The sequence below is a fragment of the Clytia hemisphaerica genome, unplaced genomic scaffold (assembly GCF_902728285.1).
Source record: "Clytia hemisphaerica strain Z4C2 unplaced genomic scaffold, Clytia hemisphaerica genome assembly, whole genome shotgun sequence".
NCBI lineage: Eukaryota > Metazoa > Cnidaria > Hydrozoa > Leptothecata > Clytiidae > Clytia > Clytia hemisphaerica.
This window is the reverse complement of record NW_027104390.1, coordinates 94252-115998: the sequence shown is the minus strand read 5'-3', so window position 1 is coordinate 115998 and position 21747 is coordinate 94252. Positions and strand designations below refer to the sequence as shown.

General features: G+C 34.0%; 2 protein-coding genes across 2 annotated transcripts; both read right to left on the bottom strand.

The window, feature by feature from the left end:
* Nucleotides 1-1916: 1916 nt before the first annotated feature.
* LOC136819749 (microtubule-associated proteins 1A/1B light chain 3C-like) lies at nucleotides 1917-8942 on the bottom strand. The gene is made up of 4 exons (XM_067075992.1): nucleotides 8806-8942; nucleotides 6492-6547; nucleotides 6244-6350; nucleotides 1917-2931 (listed from the first exon to the last, which is right to left on the bottom strand). The coding sequence occupies exons 1-4, from the start codon at nucleotides 8855-8857 to the stop codon at nucleotides 2769-2771; spliced, it is 378 nt and encodes a 125-aa protein (XP_066932093.1). The 5' UTR covers nucleotides 8858-8942; the 3' UTR covers nucleotides 1917-2768.
* Nucleotides 8943-11083: 2141 nt separating this feature from the next.
* LOC136819748 (microtubule-associated proteins 1A/1B light chain 3C-like) lies at nucleotides 11084-21633 on the bottom strand. Its single transcript, XM_067075991.1, has 4 exons — nucleotides 21494-21633; nucleotides 17530-17585; nucleotides 17191-17297; nucleotides 11084-11336 (listed from the first exon to the last, which is right to left on the bottom strand). The coding sequence occupies exons 1-4, from the start codon at nucleotides 21546-21548 to the stop codon at nucleotides 11174-11176; spliced, it is 381 nt and encodes a 126-aa protein (XP_066932092.1). The 5' UTR covers nucleotides 21549-21633; the 3' UTR covers nucleotides 11084-11173.
* Nucleotides 21634-21747: the final 114 nt, after the last annotated feature.

The window sequence follows — 21747 nt, the reverse complement described above, 5'->3', positions numbered from 1 at the left end:
CACCATTTAGGTTGGATTGTTGTCAATTGAGAGATGTATGGCAAAGCTACTAATGGTGCTTGTGAGATAGAATGAACACCCTTGGTCCTTTTAGTTCTAAATGTTTAAAATGAAACTGTTTGTTTTGCTTGTTATTTGCCGATGCTTCATATATAACAAGTAACATACTGCTAAAACAATAATTCAAAGCAGTATAATTTTTTGAGATAAATCATTTAAAAACTTTTACAAAATGGAAAAAGAAAAAATGAAGTTTTTATCCTTTAACTTAGTGCTTAACTCCATTTTTGGTACACAGGTACCTACCAGGTCCCTACCTGATTTCAGGTATAAAATTACTTTACATATGATTATTCCATAGACATTTAAAGGTCAGGGAAGTTGCCTGTTGAAGTGAAAAAAGCACCAAAAGGGTTTTTTTCGACACCAACGACCTATCTTCTAGAGGCTGTATAATTTTCGACAATGCAAAAATAACTATATATATCTGAAATCAGAAGGCAGCCTTACCAAAAATGGAGTTTCTAGCAGTTAAGAAAAGAAAGGGAAGTCTTTTTTCTTCCTGGAAAAAATTTGAATATGTGGTAGAAGGCTATCACATTTTTTTTTAATTTACCCCGCCGGACATTGTGAATTTTGACCCCGCCGGACATTGTGAATTTTGACCTCGCCGGACATTGTGAATTTTGACCCCGCCGGACATTGTGAATTTTGACCCTCCAGACATTCAAAATCACCCCTAATCAGAGCAAGTTTGCCCCTAAAACAAGGCAAATTTTGTAGATTTTTCACTACCCCCGGACAAAATATCCAATATATCCTCCACCCCCAATGTAAAAAAAATTTCTGGAAGAGCACAATATATAAGAATAAAAAAAAAAGTGTTACCTGGACTTATCCAATTGGCAAAACTATGTGGTTATTGATGTCAAAACTCTATGTTTTCCAAAGCAGCATCGAAATACTCCATCTTGATTTGAATCGTGTTATGATTGTTAGAGATCATTCGGTAGGCCATTTTTTAATAATTGTTGTTAATACAGTTTTATTAGATCTGAAATAATATAAAATCAAATTGAGGCCAAAACAAGAAAGCAGAAATTCGGCATTCCTTACAAAGAAAGTTCCAAAATAATAGTTTTAGTTAAAACTTTTTAATGGATGTCACTACGTGTTAGTAAAATATAGTCCAGATTCAAGTTTCAAGATGTATAGATTCAAGACAAATCGTTACAGTTGGTGGCTGAAACCAGCAGCCTCGATTTCAAACAAGATAAACAAGCAATAAAGTCCAGATTCAAGATTCAAGAAAAATAGAGAAGACAAATCGTTACTTTTGGTGGCTGAAACCAGCAGCCTCGATTTCAAACAAGATAAACAAGCAATAAAGTCCAGATTCGAGATTCAAGAAAAATAGAGGAGAAGACAAATTGTTACTTTTGGTGGCTGAAACCAGCAGCCTCGATTTCAAACAAGCGATAACATGTAAACCCACCCCAGGGACAAGTCTCGGTTTATAATCTCTAGCGGGGACAAGAAAGTCGGTGACTTTTGATAGAATTCGAATTAGATAGCAGTTTTGTGACCGTTGAAAATGTCCAAGAGAAGAACGGAAAAAAATCAAAAATACTGAAAATGAAGATGAAAAATAAAGACGAGTAAAATCTATTTCATGCAGAATTGTGCTATGGTCAACTCGTCAAATTTAAATTCACAAGCTTTTTCACATCGGATTGACACGAATGTGGAGCAAGAATGGTCAGAAAGAGGAAAAAAGACACTATCCCAATATGAAATTGTGTCTGATATGAGACGGGAACACTTATGTAAAAATAAAACCATTAGAAAGTGAAGTGGGCAGTGACTTCCGTGAGATTTACAAAAAAGGAATGCATTCAGAAATCAAGCCAAAAGTATTTAGTTACTGTCCTTCAGACAAGGTTTGGAAAGAATTTTCACTGAGCACGCGTACATTTAGACAAAAAAACACCAAAAGAACTACAAAGAAAAAAATGTTAATATTAAAAATACGATACAAAAATATTTGTAGACAAAAAAATGGTGCATTTCTATAGTTTTAAGGACAAAAGTGAGTTAAAAATTCAAAATATCGTAAAAAAGAAGATTGCGTCGGCATTATAGATTGATTGCCAACAAGGTGTGAATATGTTGCGTATCATAAGAGGTATGAAAGTTCCAGTTTGAAAGCTGAATCAGTGCAAAATGTAAACAAAGCTAACAAAGTTTGAATCGATTGAATGCATGTTTGAAAAGTCCTCAATGGAACTTTTCCGTGAGTCAAACATATTATTGGCTTTTTCGAATTCAAATATGTTTACGCGTTAACTAATTTCATCATCTGAGTACAAATTCAGCCAACAAACAACGGGTGACATTAATTTTTAAAAATATCAATCTCAAATTAGAACTACTGTTGTCATATGATTTTAAAAAAACTATAAATTAAATTATAAATATTTTTTCTGTTGTAACTTTTTTCTCAATTTATTTCGTATACCCAAATGAAAGAAAATGAAAAAGCTTCTATCCAGCAATGCTTCAGCTCGTATATGCGAAGAGTCAATTCTACATGGCAAGAATACCAAAGTCTAATATTCCAACCATGAAAAATATAATTGATGATATTTCAAACCAACACCATGAATGCAAGTTAAAAATATCAATGTTGCGTTTTGTTGTTTGAAAGGAGTGCCATTCCAACATAAAATTGTTCTGGTGTAAATGGCATTCCAATCAAAGTTTCAATATTAACATCCAAACATTTCTTGTGATGCATAAGTCATGTATAAAAATCCATCCTCGTCTTTTTCATCCTTATAAACTTCTTGTAAAGTTGTTGACATACTTGCTAAACTTTTGTTATTGACGATCAGGTAGAAGGATTGTGTTGGTGCCAATGACATACGATTTCTAAGGAAAAAAAAGGATAAATTCTTTAAAAACACAGGGAAAACAAACTTATTAATCCGACAATTTTCACATCTCCGTACTAAGTACTTGTTCGGCGTCAAGGTGAGATGATAAAAAGAAATCATCTGGGCTGGACTTTGTCGTCGCCCGACCCTAGGTTTTGGAGGTGGGTCGATCGGTCGGCAAAAGATTTTTATTCTGAAAATCTATGAAAGTTCAGTTTACATTTGAATAATATTTAAATGAAATTTGAAGAGCTATAAGGGAATTCACGATTGTTATATCGTTCTGATTTGAAGAAAAAAGTCTTCTTTAAAATTGGCAACAAATTATTTTGGGTCGGCAGGTTTTGAGTTAGGGTGGACCAGATGACGGCAAACCAACATTTTTTTTAAATTGCAGCCCTGTTGTATCGGCTAGAGTGACAAAAACGTATCCTTTGAAAAAGATGAAAATAATTGAAAATAACGGGGAAAAGCGAAGAAATTCTTCAATGATAAGTGTTCTAATTCATTCAAGATCCTTTGCATCAATGAGTATAATGCAAGATGAGTAATATATTCTTATGAGACGAGACTTGAACGACAGTTTTAAAAAGAAATACACAAGTTTTATTGGGCAAGTGAAGTGGTGTTAATCAAGTCTCATTGGCATCGAATCGGTTTAAAAGGACTATCTTACTAACCCTTTCCGTGCCGCTGTTGGCAAATGCCGACAAGAACATTTTTGATTTCTTTGCCGGTGTCGTCATTTGCCGAAAAGAGAGCTCTCGACCTATTTGCCAGAAGTGTTTTTTATAAGTTTATTGAAAGTTCGCTTTAACTAGATTTCATTAAAAGGCACAGTTGAATAATTAAAATATATTTCAATATATATATAATATGTTTTCCATAATTATACATTTTTAACTCAAAGTAAACACATATCACTTATATTTCTGATATTTTCAGAAAATAAGGCTAAATGTGATGGTAAACTCTGTGGTCGCTCATGTCGGCATATGCCGACATCTGGCAAATAGGTCGAACCATCATTTTTTCCCGTGGCAAATCAGGGCAAATAGGTCACGCCCTTAAAAAATACGAACGGCAGTGAGTTAAAGGGCTAAATTTAAATGTGATGTCTGTTCTATCAATAATGTCTGTCTTAAAAGTATGTGGACAGTTAAGTTTTGAAGCTTTTTCTCAGCATCCATTTGTGCTATATTAGAAAGTTATACACCGTTGCAAAGATATTTCTAAGGAAAACAATCTAAAGGATAAAGGATTTTCGAATAGTTGAAAAATGAAGAAAAAAAACGAAGATGAAAAAATAGGACTTTTTCTACTGGTTCAAAAATTTTCAAGCCTTGCTAATTTCAAATCTGTGTTTAGATGTTTTGTGTCTTCCCTAGAAAAAATGTTACAGCATTTTGAAGTTGATCATTTTGCTGTTTTTGGTCATATTTGGCCGTTTTAAGCCTACTTCAAAGGGCTGTAACTTTTTATCCAAGAAAGATACGCAAAATCTGAACACAGATTTGAGATCAGAAAGGTTCAAATATTTTAAAAAATTCATGATTTTTATTTAAAAAACAATAGAAAAAATTTTTTTTTTCGTCTTCATCTTTCTTCTTCGATTTTCAACTTTTCAATAAAAAAAATTATCCTTTAGGTTATTCTCCTTGGAAATATCTTTCAAACCGTATATAACTTTCAATTACAGCATGAATAAGTGCTGAGAAAAAGGTAAAATATTACAGTGTCCACATACTTTTGAGACAGTATCCCTTTGAATGCACTTTAAAAAAATAATTCTTTACAGTTAAACATCAACAGTTTGAAATTATGATCAGACATGTAATAGATTTTTAAAGTGTGTTTTAGCAGGGCACAATGAAATCCAAACTGCATCTCGAAACAGTAGAATTAAAAGTTACATCAATCAAACCTGAACGCTATTTGACAAATTCTCAAGGAGACTTTACAACGTGGCGTAAAAGCTACCTGGCTAACTTAAAAAGTGGTTAATTTATAATTTAAGTTTGAGTCATCGACCCAGTGATATTTGTATTGGTTTCTGTGCAGGTCTGTGTTATCATTTAAATGGAATGAAATTTAAACAAAATTATTTTTTGTGTTTTTTCTTCTAATGTGTAATCATGCTCAGACATGCAAGGAATTGTGTGTTTTAGCAGGGACAAAAAAGTCCAAACTGCATCACGAAACAGTAGAATTACAAGTTATGTAAATCATCTCAGTTTTTTTTCGTGTTATAAGATTGATTCAAATTACATAACATTTGGTTCAAATGTGAACGCCCGTTTACGGTAAGAAAAATATCTTGACAATCTATCAATTGTCACTTATTGGTTTTATTTCAACCGTGACGTATGCATAACTCTAATTAAGACCACTTACACGCCAGACCTCAGTAGAAATTCTATCTTTTCATAACAAAAACATTTCAGGAGCTCAGGTAAAGTGAAAGATGGCGATAAGAAACCCACTAAAGATTTAATAGCATCAATATTACTCTGTTTAAAGAATATATAAACTTTCAAAATCTTTTATTGTTCAAATCAGTGTTTTTCCTCTTTGACTTATAGGTGAAAAGTTTAAAGTAAAAAGGAGCTTGATAATTCAAGTTTGACCTCAAATCCCCTTAGGTGTGTGCTTACAGAGGAAAAACATATTCCTATCTAAAAAAACCACAATTTGAAAAGAATAAAAAGTAGATTGTTTCTACCGGTTACTGAAGGGGTTTAATTCGACTGTTGTTTGTGTAGAAAATAAAATAGACAAATGTTTGTCGGAAAATACTCCCTCTAGCTCCTTTATTGACAGAGTAAACAAAGGAGAATCATTGTAGAATTAGATAAAGTTCAGCAAAAGTTCACTCAATTAATGCCTTGAAAATCTTTATATTTATTGTGGGGTGTAACCTTAAAAGGTCACACCTAGCCATTATCTAATAAAACAGTCTCCCTTAGTGATGAGAAAGCCAGTTAAGCTAATCTCTTATTATATCTCATTTGAAATTACTCTCTTATTGTCATAACACTTAAATTCCTCAATGTTGTCAAGGTGATTATTAAGAGAAGTTGCTAGGTTGTTATCTTTTAATATGTCATTTGATGTAATAACTAACACGTTATCATCAAAACAAAGATGGTGTCTACATTTTAAGATGTCCTACAAATTAATTAGTAAATGAAAAACACATTAAAATGTTTTGAGCTCATCCTTCTCCTATGAGAATTTTGAGTAAATTCCTTTTGTATTTCTACATAGTATCAATAACCAAAAAGATTCAAGAAAACAAAAAACTCACCTAATAATTGTGACAAATTGGCTCATTGTTAATTCTTGAGGTACTAAAAATTTCGTTTTATCTAACATTGGAAGCGATTTTTCTTTGTGGTATCTTTCAACAATGACCTAAAAATATCAAAAAATCAAGCCAAAACAAGAAAATAGCCATCATTGTTCAACAGGAGCTAATACATAATTCACAAAAAAACACTGTCCATGGTTTTAATAAAAATATAAAAACAATGACATAAAATAATAAGCCCTTACAGGTATTTTGGAGGGAAATTTCGCTCGGATTCCTGCTACTTCATCTCTTCTGCTTCCTAAGATATAAGAAAAACACTGTAAAAATCATCATAAAACTTAACCAAGACAAATAACAACATAAACATTCAACAAAACTTAGTCTGCACCAGCCTATTGTGCATTGCATTTCCATATTTTCCATGATGGCAAATTTAGAACCGCTTTGACCTCAAGGTACAGTGTTCATGGCCAGAACAATCATTTTCTTTAACTATTGATAAGTGCTCAATCACAATGTTATAAATCAATGTGAAAAATTAATTTCCCACTTTTCTAGAAGACTTTTAAAGCCTGTTTTTCCTTAGCCCGGGAGCCACTAAAGTCTTTTTCTTGAGATTGACTTGCATTAAATAATTTGCTTTTTGAAGACAATCAATGATGCACATGGATTGGTTGAACTAGATTCTGTCACCACAAAGTCTACTATCTTATTGTCTATGAATTCAGTTTTATATTCAAATAAACGAAATTGGTAGAATTGGAAGCAAAGTATAATTGTGCTTCTTTAGACGGTCAAACTTTTGTGACCACAAAGCTTTGCAAGGTCAAAAAAATCTTGGAGTTTAGGCAAATAAAAAAATGTAGTGTTTCCGGAATGCGGGTAAAGGAAAAAACTCTGATGTCGCTGGCTAGAAAATAAACTTTTATGTACAAACAGTATGAATGAAGTAAGCCCTGAATACTAATGTATCAACTACTAAAGAACAAAACTTGATTTACAAGCAGGAATATCTAACCAAACAACGTTGATAGCTTGAACGGTCAACTTGATTTTTTTTATGATGAACCATATTTATAGTGTATGTCTGCAGCCAGGTCCGAAAAATTTCTTTTTTCACCTGGCCGGTTTCTGGAAACAGGAAATTTTTTTATTTTCGCCAAAATTCAAGGAAAAAATTTCTTGCAAGTATGAACTTTATAACAATCAAGACAAACAAAATGACAATTTTAACATGAAAAAGCCTTTACAGTAAAAGGAAAAATTTTTTTTAGTTGGATGAAAAACTTTCACTTGTGAGGCTGACAGGCTAAAAACTAACCTAACTCTTTACTTCAGTGGATACAAGTAGAACTAGCGGGAAAAAAATTGGCATGCTAACATTCTCCCAAATTATTGCAAGATAACGCTGAGAATCTTGTTGAGAATCTTCCAGCACGACATGCTATAAAGTATCAGGGTTTTGTTTCCATAATAGGGAGCACATAATTTCCAGACCAAATGGCTGTCAATTTAATATGCAGAAATGAGTATAGGCTGATGCGTTCTCCCCCAAACATGTATATATGTTTTGAGACTCTTGCCCTGGGTATGACACTTTCACTTTCACCTCCCAGAGTATGATTTAGGGATTCATCTCATGTTTTTTTTCTGGGATAGCCAGCCAAATAATGTAAGATGCTTATATCAGGCTTGAGTTATGAGTTACCGTAAGTTGGTCTAATATCGACATCACTCGTCTAATTCCGACACCTTTAGAGAAAGGAATAATGTAAAAGTTTGAATCACTGATTGAAAAAGGATTATTCCTCTCTGACCACTAAGCAAAGAAAAACAGATGGTAAATTCGAGAGGGCAGACAACATCATCAACAGGGCTGTTTGTCTTGGTTTGTGTGCGAACATGACCCTGCTGGTGCACCCGACAGTCGGGTGCTGTTGTCGGGTGTTTGAAGTTAGAAATTTAAACACCCGACAGTCGGGTGCACTTTTGTCGGGTGCTACTTAAACATACTACTAAACCATATACTTTTCTGCTGAAAGCCTATAATCAGGGCTACTTGATGAGCTGGTTAATTTTTTACTGTCATTAATAATGCTGATGTCATCGAAATCGCCATTTTTCTGACTTTTTTTTATCTTGGGCGCTTTTAACAGCACCCGACATGTAACAAAGTTAGGAATTTTAGCACCCGACTGTTGGGTGCGCTATTGTTGGATGTTTTTGCAAATTTAGAAATTTCAGCTCCCGACAAAACACCCGACAGCAACCGACTACTGTCGGGTGCACCGGCAGGGTCGTGTGGGAACATGCATGCCACACCCCCTCCTTTCATCCAGACTCATCCAGTCACGGTAAACACAAAGCTCTGAAAAGTGTTAGCTACTAAATCGAAAATCTAACATAGAACAAGTAAATGAAACACTTTTTCAAAAGTAAAAGGGAGATAGCCAAGGCATTTAAAGAAAAAGTTTGCAAATGAAAATGATGGATGGGAAAATAAAACGCTAGCTACAGAAAACTACTGGCAAGAAAGAGACGTTGCACAAAACTTACCAAAGCTTTTCCTTTGCTTGAAAGGCTTGTTGGATTTACCATCATCACCCATTTCGAAATTTCAATAATGTATAAAAAAGAAAATATTATAAAATTCGAGTTCAGACAGTCGTTACTCTTTCGCTGACTGAGAGAAACTGAAGTGCTTTATAAAGTTCAAAACACAGCTTAGCTGTCGCCCCGTTTTGATGAGCAAATCTACTGAACCGTGAAACAATAACAAATCTTTTCCGCCCCATGTTGGATCGTGACGTCACTGGTTCGTTCGAAAAGTATATGTCGGATTTAAAGGGCCGATTTTTCCTTCCGGCTTTGGGTATTTAAACATTTTCTGAATTTTTCCATAAAACTGCTTCTTCTCAAAAAGAGTTTGTATTGGGTTTAATGACGTCTCAAAAGTTGAAGCTCTTATTGCAATATCATATAGCCATCTCAAATTCTGTGTAAAAATCACTAGGAAAATTTTTCTTCGGAACCTCCAAAAAAGCAAATCATTTATGTGTTGGAGGCAGGGGGCGGGGCAGATTCATAGAGAGAACCCCACATTGGTTACAATCTTAAAGTTCTGTTTGGGTTTTATATAATAGTAGGTCAAAAAGTCTTTATAAAGTTGGTAGCAATCCACTACCGTATATTACCGAATACTGAATGAACCAAACAATATTTATCAAAATGGATCAAAAATTATTATTAATTCGAAATACAGAACCGAATAAAAATTACTCCTCGAAAGAACGACTTCTGTAAACCAGGTTCGGACTAACATTTTTACCACCCTACACCCGCCTTTCCGCCGAATGACCTAGCATTGATAGAAAAAAAATCCACTTTTATCAAAAAGCGATGAAATATTAAAGAATGAAATAAAAAGGAAACAAAAAGAGGTTTTTCCTTTTCATTTGTTTGTTTTATAATCATTGCTATAATTTACAACAAATATAAGAAAAATAGACCTAAAAATATTTTCATGTTTGCACCGTGTATATGCGAAAAATACGTAAAGATCCCAAGATGTTCTTCTTCACTTTTTACTAAACAAAATAAAGTGTCATAATGAAAAAATATAAAATAAAAATGTTTGTTTTATAAAATGGATGTAAACATTCAACGAAATTGTCACTAGTCTAAGATAAAGAATATAAAGAGTTTAAAGAATATATAACAAGTTTAATCTACGTCTAATTCCCGGAAATTCTAACTCTCAACAAATAAAACGTAAAAATGACTTCCCATGTGTATGAAAAATGAGCAGTGAACTAAACCATTCGCAGAAAATTTGAATTTCAAATAAGAAAATTGGGAAAAACCACTTTGCATTCAAAAGTTTCAATAAGTGACTGGCAATAGAGCTTCTAGATAGCGAGAGGCATCCAAAGCCAGTTAAGTGTAATGCAATGATTATTAACCCTTTAAGTGCCGATGTCGTATATATACGACATGGGCTATATAGGAGGGCGAAGCCCTCCTGTAATGCCCAGTTTGAGTTAGAAATCGTTATTTTTGGTCGAACTCGTAGGAATTAGATTGTCCTTTATGGTCAAGCAAAAAAAATTTCAAAAATGAGTCTTTCCAGCGAGATTTTAAGCAAAAAAGTCAAAAAAATGCAAAAAATTGACAAAAATTCACTTTTTTGAGATTCTGACCGTTTTTTGACTATTTTTGGTCAACGAGTGATCCAAGAACCTCCAAATTTGGCCCTGTTTTACTTTATTCTGTCTTCTAGTGAATTGATTTGAAGTTTTACCACTGGGCACCTTTCCATCAGTTCAGTCAGGTCCGCGCAGCGGGCCTGACTGCTTTAATTCCCCTAACGTACCCCCCCCCCTTGGCCGCCGCCCACCACGCCCTTCCTCAATCGGGCGGCGCCGAAGGCGCCCAAAAGAAAGAGGAGACTCTAAGCTATCCAACGAGCTATATACCAGCTTCTAATTATTTCTAAATCAGGAGATATAAGCCCTTAAAGTTTGAACTAGCGATTTTTAAAAAAAAACTTAGAAAAAAAGACCCTGGCACTCAAAGGGTTAAAGAAAATGAAAATACTATTAAAAAATCCAATTTTTTCTATCTTGCATATAATAGTGTATAAATATGTTGTAAGTGTTTGCAATTTCAAGAAAAACTAAATTCTACCCGTAAAAATGTGAAAGAGGGTTTCAAAGAGGGTGGCTTGCCACATCATCTTATGAAGTAATCAATTACTCTAACGAAATGTTCTCTTATACCGGTCTCAACCTCGTCCCCATGTATCCCAGGCTTCATAACGCTACTGATGGACGCCAGAGAATAAAATCTGGCGCTGCCAGTAAGCATAAAAAAGCCTATAATACACAGGGGACGAGGTGGACTAGCTCCTTCTCATTATTTTTCATCAACATCCAAACATTTCTTGTGATGCATAAGTCATGTATAAAAATCCATCCTCGTCTTTTTCATCCTTATAAACTTCTTGTAAAGTTGTTGACATACTTGCTAAACTTTTGTTATTGACGATCAGGTAGAAGGATTGTGTTGGTGCCAATGACATACGATTTCTAAGGAAAAAGAAATAAAAGAATAAAATAGCTTGTTACCTTGCGAATCAGTTGAGTGTATATCATGACCAAGTAGGTCCCTGGGCTGTGAAATGGTTTTTACACGTTTTTTAAGAACATCCAAAAATTTTGAAGCCTCCTGGTGTTCTTAACTTTTGTTAGCCTAAAAGTATTCTTAATATGTTCTTATTTTCACAATTTTGTGAGTATTTTTATCCATTTTCCTAAGAAATTGTTTTTTTGGAGTCCGCGAAGCTTAAAAATGTTCTTATCTTGTTCGTAATATTTTGGCCATCAAAGCCTTGCCGTTAACTGTTCTAACTTGGGACGATTGGTCGAAACATGGGACTGTTGCATATCTGGTCTGTATTTTCACTTACTGTAAAATCGAAAGAGAAATCGTATATTTTTAAATACGCCGTTCCTTAGCTCAAATCAAATGACTTTGGAGGTTTTGGTGAAATGGTGGCCGAATTGCCGTCCCATGTTTTGTCAGATAGTCCCAAGTTAGAGCAGTTGACGGTATGTTCTTATCGATCTTGGTATTGGATGGGACGATCGCATTCCAGACAATTTGAGACCAATATGGGATTCGCATTTCAAAATGAAGGAAGAAATCTCCTCAATTAAGTACAACCGTGCAATTGTACCAGAAGATGCTATTAACCTAGAAATCAATTCAATCGACACAGCAGATGCTTCAAAGAACATTGCTTGTGTAGCAATTTATGCACGTTTCAAGCGAAGATGTGGAAAGTTTTCATGCCAACTTGTTTTCGCACGTTCAAGACTCATTCCTGATGGAACCACTCAACCAAGAGGTGAACTCCTTGCAGTAACTCTTAACGCGCATACCGGAGAAGTTGTCAGACGAGCTTTTGGCACACACCTCAAATCCAGTTTAAAATTAACAGACAGTCAAATCACTCTCTTTTGGATCAACGGCATCGAAAAGCAACTCAAGCCATGGGTCCGAACTCGAGTTACTGAAATCCATCGATTCACAGAACTATCATCTTGGAAATTTGTCACATCAGAAAACATGATCGCAGACATAGGCACAAGACGTGGCACAACCATCTCTGACGTATCTGTCAACTCAACTTGGTTCAAAGGGTTTGAATGGATGTGCGATCCAGAAGAAACCTTTCCAACGAAATCTGTCGATCAAGTCAAGCTCACAAATGAAGAACTCAAATCTGCAAAGAAAGAGCAGATACTCACAATCATCGACCCAATCAACATCCAACCATCCATTCACTTGTCATCAATCAGTCAACGGTCAGAATTTTCAGAATACCGTATCAATCCAATGAAGTATGGTTGGAAGAGATCACTTAAAATCATAAGCACAGCTTATCAATTCATCTCTCACTTCAAATGTCGAAAGAAAAGATTGTCACGTTTCACTTCACAGCCAATTGAAGAATCAGCACATAAATACTTTTTTACAAAGGCTACAGAAGAAGTACAAGCCTTCTCACCAAAAAGGAAGTATGAAAGAATTTCAACCATGAAGAATGGTATTCTATACTATACTGGCAGAATTCTACCCACAAACAATATGACAGCAACCGGAAAACTCACTAACATTATGCTCGATCTCACCACAACTTCATTCTTTGTCCCATTGGTGGATAGGCACTCTCCAATAGCCTTCAGCATTGTCAACCATGTCCATTGGAACCATCCAGTTGCCAAGCATGCTGGTGTCGAAACTGTCCTTCGTTATGTACTTCAAATTGTATACATCATTGATGGTCGGGACCTTGTTAAGCTCATTCGAAGGCGCTGTGAAAGGTGTCGGTACATTGCCAAAAAAACGATCAATGTGGAAATGGGACCGATATCAAATCACAATTTGAACATCGCCCCTCCATTTTTTTCGACTCAGGTGGATTTGTGTGGACCATTCACATCTTACTCAAACTTTCACAAGCGTACTACAATTAAAATATGGATGGTAATCTTTTGCTGCACAACTACATCCGCCACCAAGATAAAAATCATGGATGATTATAGCACGCCCGCATTCATCTTATCATTTACACGATTCGCCAGTGAAGTTGGATACCCAAAGTACTTACTACCTGATGAAGGAAGCCAACTTGTCTAGGGATTCGGAACCCTCAAATTATCGTTTCGAGATATCCAAAACCGCCTTTTTCAAGATGTTCTCGTTGAATTTGAAACCTGTCCTGTATCCGGCCATCACATGCACGGCAAGGTGGAACGAAAAATTCAGGAAATCAAAAAGTCCCTTGAAATCAACTTCGATAAGTATCGTTTCTCCGTGCTCCAATGGGAAACCGTCGCCAGCCAGCTGTCTAACACTATCAATGATGCACCATTGGCTCTCCGTGGACATACAGAATTTGAAGTATCTGACATCTTGACCCCCAACAGACTTTTGTTAGGACGCAACAACGACAGAAGTCCAACTTTTCCAGTCGAAGTCACAACTAAACCCGACAAATTTCTCAAGCAAAATCAGGAGCTTTTCAATGCCTGGTTTGAAGTATGGTTAACAGTTCACGTACCAAAACTCATGCATCAACCCAAATGGTTTGACAATTCATTCAATCTGAAAGTTGGTGATATCGTTTTATTCAATGAACAAGAAAACCTGCTTTGCAATACCTACCAATACGGGAAAATAAAGAACGTTGAGACGAGCAAGGATGGTCGCATTCGCAGAGTTGAAGTCCAATACCGGAACGAAACCGAAAACTTCGATCGTACCACCTACAGAGCAGCGCGTTGCTTGGTAATGATTCATCCTGTAGATGAGTTGGATTTGTACAATGAGTTGATCTTAAATGATATTGACGACAATTGAAATTTTGCATATGCCGGCCGGGCAGTGTAAACTGAGAAACTCGTGAAATACAAAATTTCATGTTTGTGTTCTTCTTGGCTTATTTATTATATTCAAAATCTACAAAAATATACAAAATTAAGTTTTCCTTGTTTTTCAGTGTCTTTCTGTTTTTTGTCACATGTGGACAGAGCTTTCTTTAAGGGTCTAGACACATTTTGGAAGTTTTCTTGCATGTCCACTTTGTTCTGGTCTTTGTCCTTTGTTTTGTTCTGCATTTTACATACAATTCAATTTTAGAATAATTTATATAATTTATGCACAAAAATAATTTACTTATTCATAATATATTACATATCCACTTTGTTTTTTATAATTTTTGTCCACTTTGCTTTTTGACACAAAACCAGCACTTTGCTTTTTGTCATCAGTTTGACAAAATATGGAAAAAAGGTCTTCTTTATAAACTTAATTCAATGAACATTTCAAATAAAAACCTCAACATTATAAACAGTTTCCTACACGATAGAAAAATCCATATACTGATTGAAAACGAAAAATCAAAAAAATTCTCACCAAAAGAAGGTCTCCCTCAAGGCAGTTGCCTAAGTCCCCTACTCTTCATATTATTTGCAAGCGACATTCCTACAGACGAAAAAAATACCTTTTTCTCACAATTCGCAGACGACCTAGCGATTTACGCACTAAGAAGAAATAGAAACTACACAAAAAATCCAGCATTACAAAAACTTCTAGATGAAATAATCACATGGTGTGAAAAATGGAAATTAAAAATCAACTTCGGCAAAACAAAACATATCACATTTACAAAAAGTCCGCAGAAAGAAATCGACAGACAATATACAATAAAAAACAAAAAAAATCGACAAAAGTAAACGAAATCTATTTTCTCGGACTTACATTTGACAAAAACCTTAATTTCAACACCCATATTGAAAACACCATCAACAGAATAGCTAGATGCAGACACGTCATTCACATATTTAACAATCTACAAAAAAACATAAACATCTCAACAAAAAGGAAAATATACCTTTCATTAGGTAGAAGCATTTTAGAATACGGAAGTCCAGCACTAGTTAACATCTCTCAAAAAAACAAAAACAAACTAGAAGTTTGCCAAAATAACTGCATGCGTACAATCCTCAAAACAGATTACAATACCAGCATCAATGATCTGCGTACCAGACTAAAAATAACATCAGTTCAAGATAGGAAAACAACACTAAAAATTGGTTCGCCAAAGCATCAAACAACGGAAAAAACATCATCAACCATATCAATTACAAATATTATCCGCTCTTTGACAAACATAAAACACCACATTTCATCATTAATAACCAATAAAAATCCTAAAAAAAGAATCGTGATATATGCACATACACCTATCTTGAACTTCACCAAAAAAATCAAAAAGACCATAAAAATCAAACAACTTAATTTCTTGAAAACCACAAGTCATAAAAATCATAAATATGTTTCCATCACCTGGATGAGTAAGTATACTTTAATTACAAATCACAAGAACCAATATCGAGATCCTTCACTGTCTAACCATTTCCATCCCTTTCTTCGTTTCAGTATATTGATATTTTTTAGGAAAAACACACAGATGTACGTTCGGTAAGCTGAAGCAAGACGTCCAAACCAACCAAACAAAACATGAACCAATCAAGGATGGAAAGAGACCAACCAACGTCTGAAGGCCATCATAAAAACACAAATCATCATCATTTTTGTCATCAGTTGTCAACTAGCTTTTGAGGAGTTAACATCACTCTCAACTTTCAACTGAAGTCAATTCAACTCAATTCAAGATGGCTTCCAGTTAACTCTTAAGCTAAGTTGGGAACATCAATCAGTCAATTCAAATCAAATCTCAATTCAAGCTCTCGAGCATACTTCATTCAAGCTCTTCATTTTGTCTAGGATTCTCACCACTACATTTCCTGGCATGCTGGTAAATAGACTTATATTTTACATTTTTCTTTCAACTTAGACTTATACTTTCATAGACTTATACTTTCAACTCAGACTTATACTTTCAACTTTAGACTTAGACTTTCAATCAATATCAATTTTCTTTGTACATTGCTGCTAGAACTTAGATTTTCACAAAGTAGGCGTGTCAAATTTGACTTTATTTTTTTGTTCAAGTTATTTATTAGTTATTTATTTTTTCTTTTGTATTCTTTTTTCAGTTTTGAATTCTTAATGAATTACAAAGAGCTTGCAAAGAAATTGGTGCACACCTTTATAACAATAGTTTGGACTTATAAAAGAAATATTGAAACATAGATACCAATCTCCTCAGGGTCGAGATTTGTGTATTAGTAAATACAAGTCGTATGTATTAGATAGAAATTTATTTTCTTTAATTTGTAGACATCACTATGATATCAAACCTCAGACGATAAGGCTATTAAAGCAGATATAAGATGACATAAGAAATACTGATAACTAATAATACAAATTGTTACATTATCAGTGTCAAAGTTAAAACCCTTTAGAGTGTTTTAAAACTTATCATGTGATTGATATAAAGTCTACAGCATGACACAAGGCATATCCTGAAGATAGCGAAGGCTTGACATATTTTAGTATATCAGGGCGGTTCACACAACTTTCCTTTTCGACCACAAATCGTTAAGACGTGTTCATTTTGTTATAGCGTCATTCACGCGCTCTTTTCTTTGTCAAAAGCAGATACTCCAGATGTAAAGTATAGAGATTGGAAATTCTTGTTGTAGTACTAACTTTTATAGGCACAATCTTACGAGAACATGAGATATAAATTTAAAGCAGTTGTGTTTAAAGGGGTCTCAGGTTTGAGGTTAACTAGAAATTAACACCAAACACTGACTTAGATCATTGTAAAGAAGCCCCATTTAAGCTTTTGAGTGAAACAAATAAATTGGGTAAAACACTAAAAATATAAGAATTAGGAATTATCACAATTACAAGGTTTCTGGTCTGGAATACGTTAACAAAAAATAAAGCAACATACATACATACCTGATAATAGTTACAAATTGACTCATTGTTAATTCTTGAGGGACCAAAAATTTCGTTTTGTCTAACAAAGGTAAAGACTTTTCTTTGTGGTACCTCTCAACAATCACCTGAAATAGAAATTTTATTTTTATTTGGTAGACATTCATCTTTACTTCGCTTTTATTACATGATTTTCAAAAACATCTGACAAGCTTTTTAGCGGGAAATCACCAAAAATTTGTTGTTAAGGAAGCGTACTGTACTCTAAATTTGAAAAGAGGATAAGTTATTTAGAATTTTCAACTAAATTACAGCGAGTCTAGTATAAACAAAGCTAAAGCTGCAAATTTTGATTCTTACGGGTATTTTGGAAGGAAACTTGGCTCTGATTCCAGCCACTTCATCTCTTCTGCTGGCTGTAAAAAAGGAAGGGAAAATAAAGATCCAAAGCTATATCAAACCAATAGAAACAAGTTAAAATTTTACTTCATTGAATATCTTTCATTATATAAATTATCAGTATAACAAAGAAATATATGTAATAATTCAATTTTTTGGGATTTATTTTTGCACATAAAGAAAATTACAATTTTTGGGATAAAATTTTGTGAAAATCGGAACACACAATTTCAATAGTTCATATTTCACCTAAGAAATCCCAAACTCCATTGTTTGATGGAAAAACTTTTAGACAAACATTTTGCTCAATTTACCGATCAAGTCAAATTTTGATTCTGACCCTCTTTTTCACAATTATTATATTTTGCAAATCCAAAGATTCTTTTGAGCATTAAATTTCACAAGTTTTCAGAAAAACAATGACAAGACTAAATTGTAATATCAATTTAAGTTCACTTTACCTACCTAATGGTAATCTACTCATTCTCAAAGATTCTTAAATCCAACAATTTGTCAACTTCATTGTTATAAATATTTATAATTTGATTTTATATTAAGACCATTCAAAAAGTAAGTACACTCAAATATTGGCGCACTAGTCATTTAGGGGATTATATACATTGAATAATCAAAAGTGATCTATTGAATAACTAATTACGATATACATTACAGCATAAATTTCTTAAGGGTAAAAATGTATCTGATTAATTTGCATTTTACCAGAATTTTTGCCTAGTAACAAATATCATCATGTTTACACTAGCTAAGGGCAAGTAATGTATGATGTAGAAATTTGTTATTTTATGGCCCTTTTTGCTTTTCATCCATGTCTGCTGGATTATATGCAAAAATATGAGACAAATTTTCACTTCATTTTATTTCAAATGTACAAAAATATGAAAAAAGCTCACCACTTACATGCATTATAAGGCATTGTGATAAAGTGTTATTATGTAAAAGAAATATTATTCTTGCTTCTCTTGAAGACGTAAAGTAATTATGGCTCTGATCTCTTATTTAACAAACCCTTTAAAATGTCAAAGTTTTTCACCAGCAAAGGTAAAGTATGACCCTTTTTAGGCTGATTACAAATTATTCTCCTGGGAATTGCAAACAAGACCAATCATATTTCACATCAAAACATTGATCTTGATTCCCTGATTCATAATGGTAAAACATTTCTTTTTACTACTGTAAGATCAGTGGAGGGAAGCCATCAAATGCCTGACCAACCAAAGCAGCAAGTTTTCAAAACAAATGTTTCTGCTCACAGCTCTACTCTACCAATTTAGAATCTCATATTTGCCATGGGAGTATTTTTGGCGAGTTACTCACCGACAGAATTACGGGTAAATAAAACAGTGTGGTTGGATAGTAAAAAATCATGCAAGACCAAAAATTTTAAGATGGCGGGAATTTAGATGTTTCTTGATGACTGCTAGACATGTAATCTCAAATCTTAATAATGATATTAAACACAATAATTCATGATGAAACTTTTATGATTGTAAATTTTGTAAATCAAGTTTGTTTTGATTTAACTATTTTAATGACCAGGCAGGCCATTCATTTGATTGCTATGCATGTTAGCCTCCACTGATGCAAGTTACATGACCTCTCGGTAACCTGTTACACAAGACCTGGTAGATCAATACCGGGTTTAGATATTTTTTTGCACAAGAAAGAGAATATGATCCTATAATTACTGATTTCGATAGAAGTTATGTAGGACCCTATGCCATATTGAATAGTTAAAAGCTCCAGGAATTAGTCAATAAAACGTGAAAGCATAATCAGCTAGCACTTTTCCCTTTTGATTTCCATTTCACATTTTTTTTAAGATTTCTTTTTGAATCGTGAAGTTTGATCTTTAATTTTTCTAATGAGTGTGGCTTCTTCGTAAGATGTTTTATTGTCTTTTTCGTTCCTGTCAGTATAGACTTAAACTTTTCTCAAGATTACAGGATTTTGAGTACGGGCCAATTTTACTTTCGTTTTGAGTGGTTTCATTTTCGATTTCAAGCCAACATCTTAGCAACGGGGTGCTTGCCCATAGTTACAGGGGTTTGTGCAAAAAACTAAACATAAGTTTCCAAATTCCCTATTTCGATTAATGCAATGAAAAATGAAACTTTTCTAAATTTCACTTTTTTGCACCTATTCTTCAAAATGAAAATATTTAAGATTTTAAGTTGTTCTTTTATTCAATGATTTTTTACGGCACTTTGTTGACAATCTAACTCTCGCATCAAATTCCCGCTTTCTTCAGTAAATTGAAGATGAGAAAAAACCAAAGCCACGGATCACGGATTGAAACAAATATATGAAGGGTGGGATTTCACAGCCGCCCGTCGTGCAAGACACTGAAAGACCACAGGTGCCAAAAAGAAGGGCTCAGGGATTACTTGTCAATGTACATGTACAGATGTGTTGTGTCAACTTATCAGCATTGTATTGTTGTAAAAGGAAAGATAAAAGAGGTAAGAATAGCCTAGTTTCGAATCCTGATAGGAGTTTAAGTTTAGACTGCCTGTACTTTTGTATATAATAAAAGTTGGTAGCTAGAAATGAAAAAGGTTTATTACACATTATAGACTGCCCAAATAATTGTCCACGCAACACCCCCTCTCCTTGTATGCTCTTGTACACTTTGATGGTACCCTTCTCTGCATATGTGTGCTTTTTGATTATGTGCTTTCAAAATATAATTGACTTCTTGATCAGTCTTGATAAATAATGATAAAGAGACTTGATAAAAGTGTATATATGTAAACTAAGGTTTTTACATTCAAATAGAAGGCTAGAAAAGAAACTGGAAAAACTCTTTAAAAAATTTCCAAAGCATCATATATTGATTACCATAACTTGTTGGTTTAATGTCCACATCCCTCTTCTAATTTTGACAACCTCCTTTAGAGATAGGAAGAATGAAAGGTCGAGATCACTAATGGAAACTATTTTTCTTTGTTTAGTGATCACAGTTGGATGTTGGAAAGTGATCCCCCGACCTTCCCATCATTCCCTTTTTTAATGAAGGGTGTCGAAATTAGAAGAGGGGTGTCGAAATTAGAAGAGGGATGTCAGCATTAGACCAACTTACAATAACCCTCCTATTCACCCTGCCTAAAAAGTCTAAAATCTAAACACCTTTATAGGCTTTTCAAAGCTCTTCCTCGCAGAGTGTATATACTTTTTGAATAGACCTTTTTTAGAGTCCTGTTGAATAATTATGTAGTCCAGCCATAAAAACAATGATAGAGCCATGCATAATTACTGTATCATGCATATTGTAATAATTATGAATGGTTTTATCATTGTTTTTCTGCTGGACTACATAATTATTCAACAGGGTGGCCTCTTTGAAAAAAGGTCTATGGTCCTATAGTTGTTTAGCTTTAAGAGAAACGCAACAGTCTATTGAATAAAAAAGTAAAAACGTGATAAACTATCTTGCCTCTCTAGGTAACTGCTGTGGAGTAATAAGTTATTCAAAAAAAAAAGACCATTGCGTTTCTCCCAAACAACTACTGTATTCATGTTATTGCGACTACAAAAGCCTAAAATCTAAATGAAAATATAATTTTAAAAATTGTAAGTCTTCAGAGAGTTCAAAGTCCATCAGGCATTGTGAAAAAGTATATGATATAACAAGTATAAACTCTTATAAAAGTAGCTAGTTCATGTTGATGACAAGTAAATGAAAATTCAGCATTATTCTGTCTTGTTCAGCTTTGGCGCCTTTGCCTTTGAAAAGGAAACAGGGGGGAAACATTTTTCACATAACTGTTCCCTCTTGAAATGTCTAAAAACACTATACCTTTTCCCATAGATTTATTATTCCCTGCGAGCCAATGCTAATTTTTTGACTATAAAAATAAAAAGGCACCAACCGTTCAAATAAAATATATATTAATGAAAAGCTTACCAAATGTTTTCCTTTGTTTAAATGGCTTGCTGGATTTGGTTTCATCTACCCCCATTGTAAGATTCTCTCGTGGATTTCCTTGTATAAAAATTAAACACTTCACTGATAAACTTCCAACAAGATTGAATTATGTGCAGTTGTGAGGAAGAGTAATTCAGAGGTCACCTTTTGTCCTTTTGTTTAGGTTTGGTTCACCACATTTCAATCACCTTGTTGGCTAAACTTATGACTTTTTTTGCGATGCATAATTGGTT

What these genes read in the sequence shown, in the direction of transcription:
- LOC136819749 (XM_067075992.1), bottom strand. Translation starts at nt 8,857, where the DNA reads ATGGGTGATGATGGTAAATCCAACAAGCCTTTCAAGCAAAGGAAAAGC. An exon ending in CAAGCAAAGGAAAAGCTTTG is followed by an intron (nt 6,548 to 8,805) that starts GTAAGTTTTGTG and finishes CTTATATCTTAG; the next exon opens with GAAGCAGAAGAGATGAAGTA. An exon ending in AATTTCCCTCCAAAATACCT is followed by an intron (nt 6,351 to 6,491) that starts GTAAGGGCTTAT and finishes TGATATTTTTAG; the next exon opens with GTCATTGTTGAAAGATACCA.
- LOC136819748 (XM_067075991.1), bottom strand. Translation starts at nt 21,548, where the DNA reads ATGGGGGTAGATGAAACCAAATCCAGCAAGCCATTTAAACAAAGGAAA. An exon ending in TAAACAAAGGAAAACATTTG is followed by an intron (nt 17,586 to 21,493) that starts GTAAGCTTTTCA and finishes CCTTTTTTACAG; the next exon opens with CCAGCAGAAGAGATGAAGTG. An exon ending in CAATTTGTAACTATTATCAG is followed by an intron (nt 11,337 to 17,190) that starts GTATGTATGTAT and finishes CTTTTTCCTTAG; the next exon opens with AAATCGTATGTCATTGGCAC.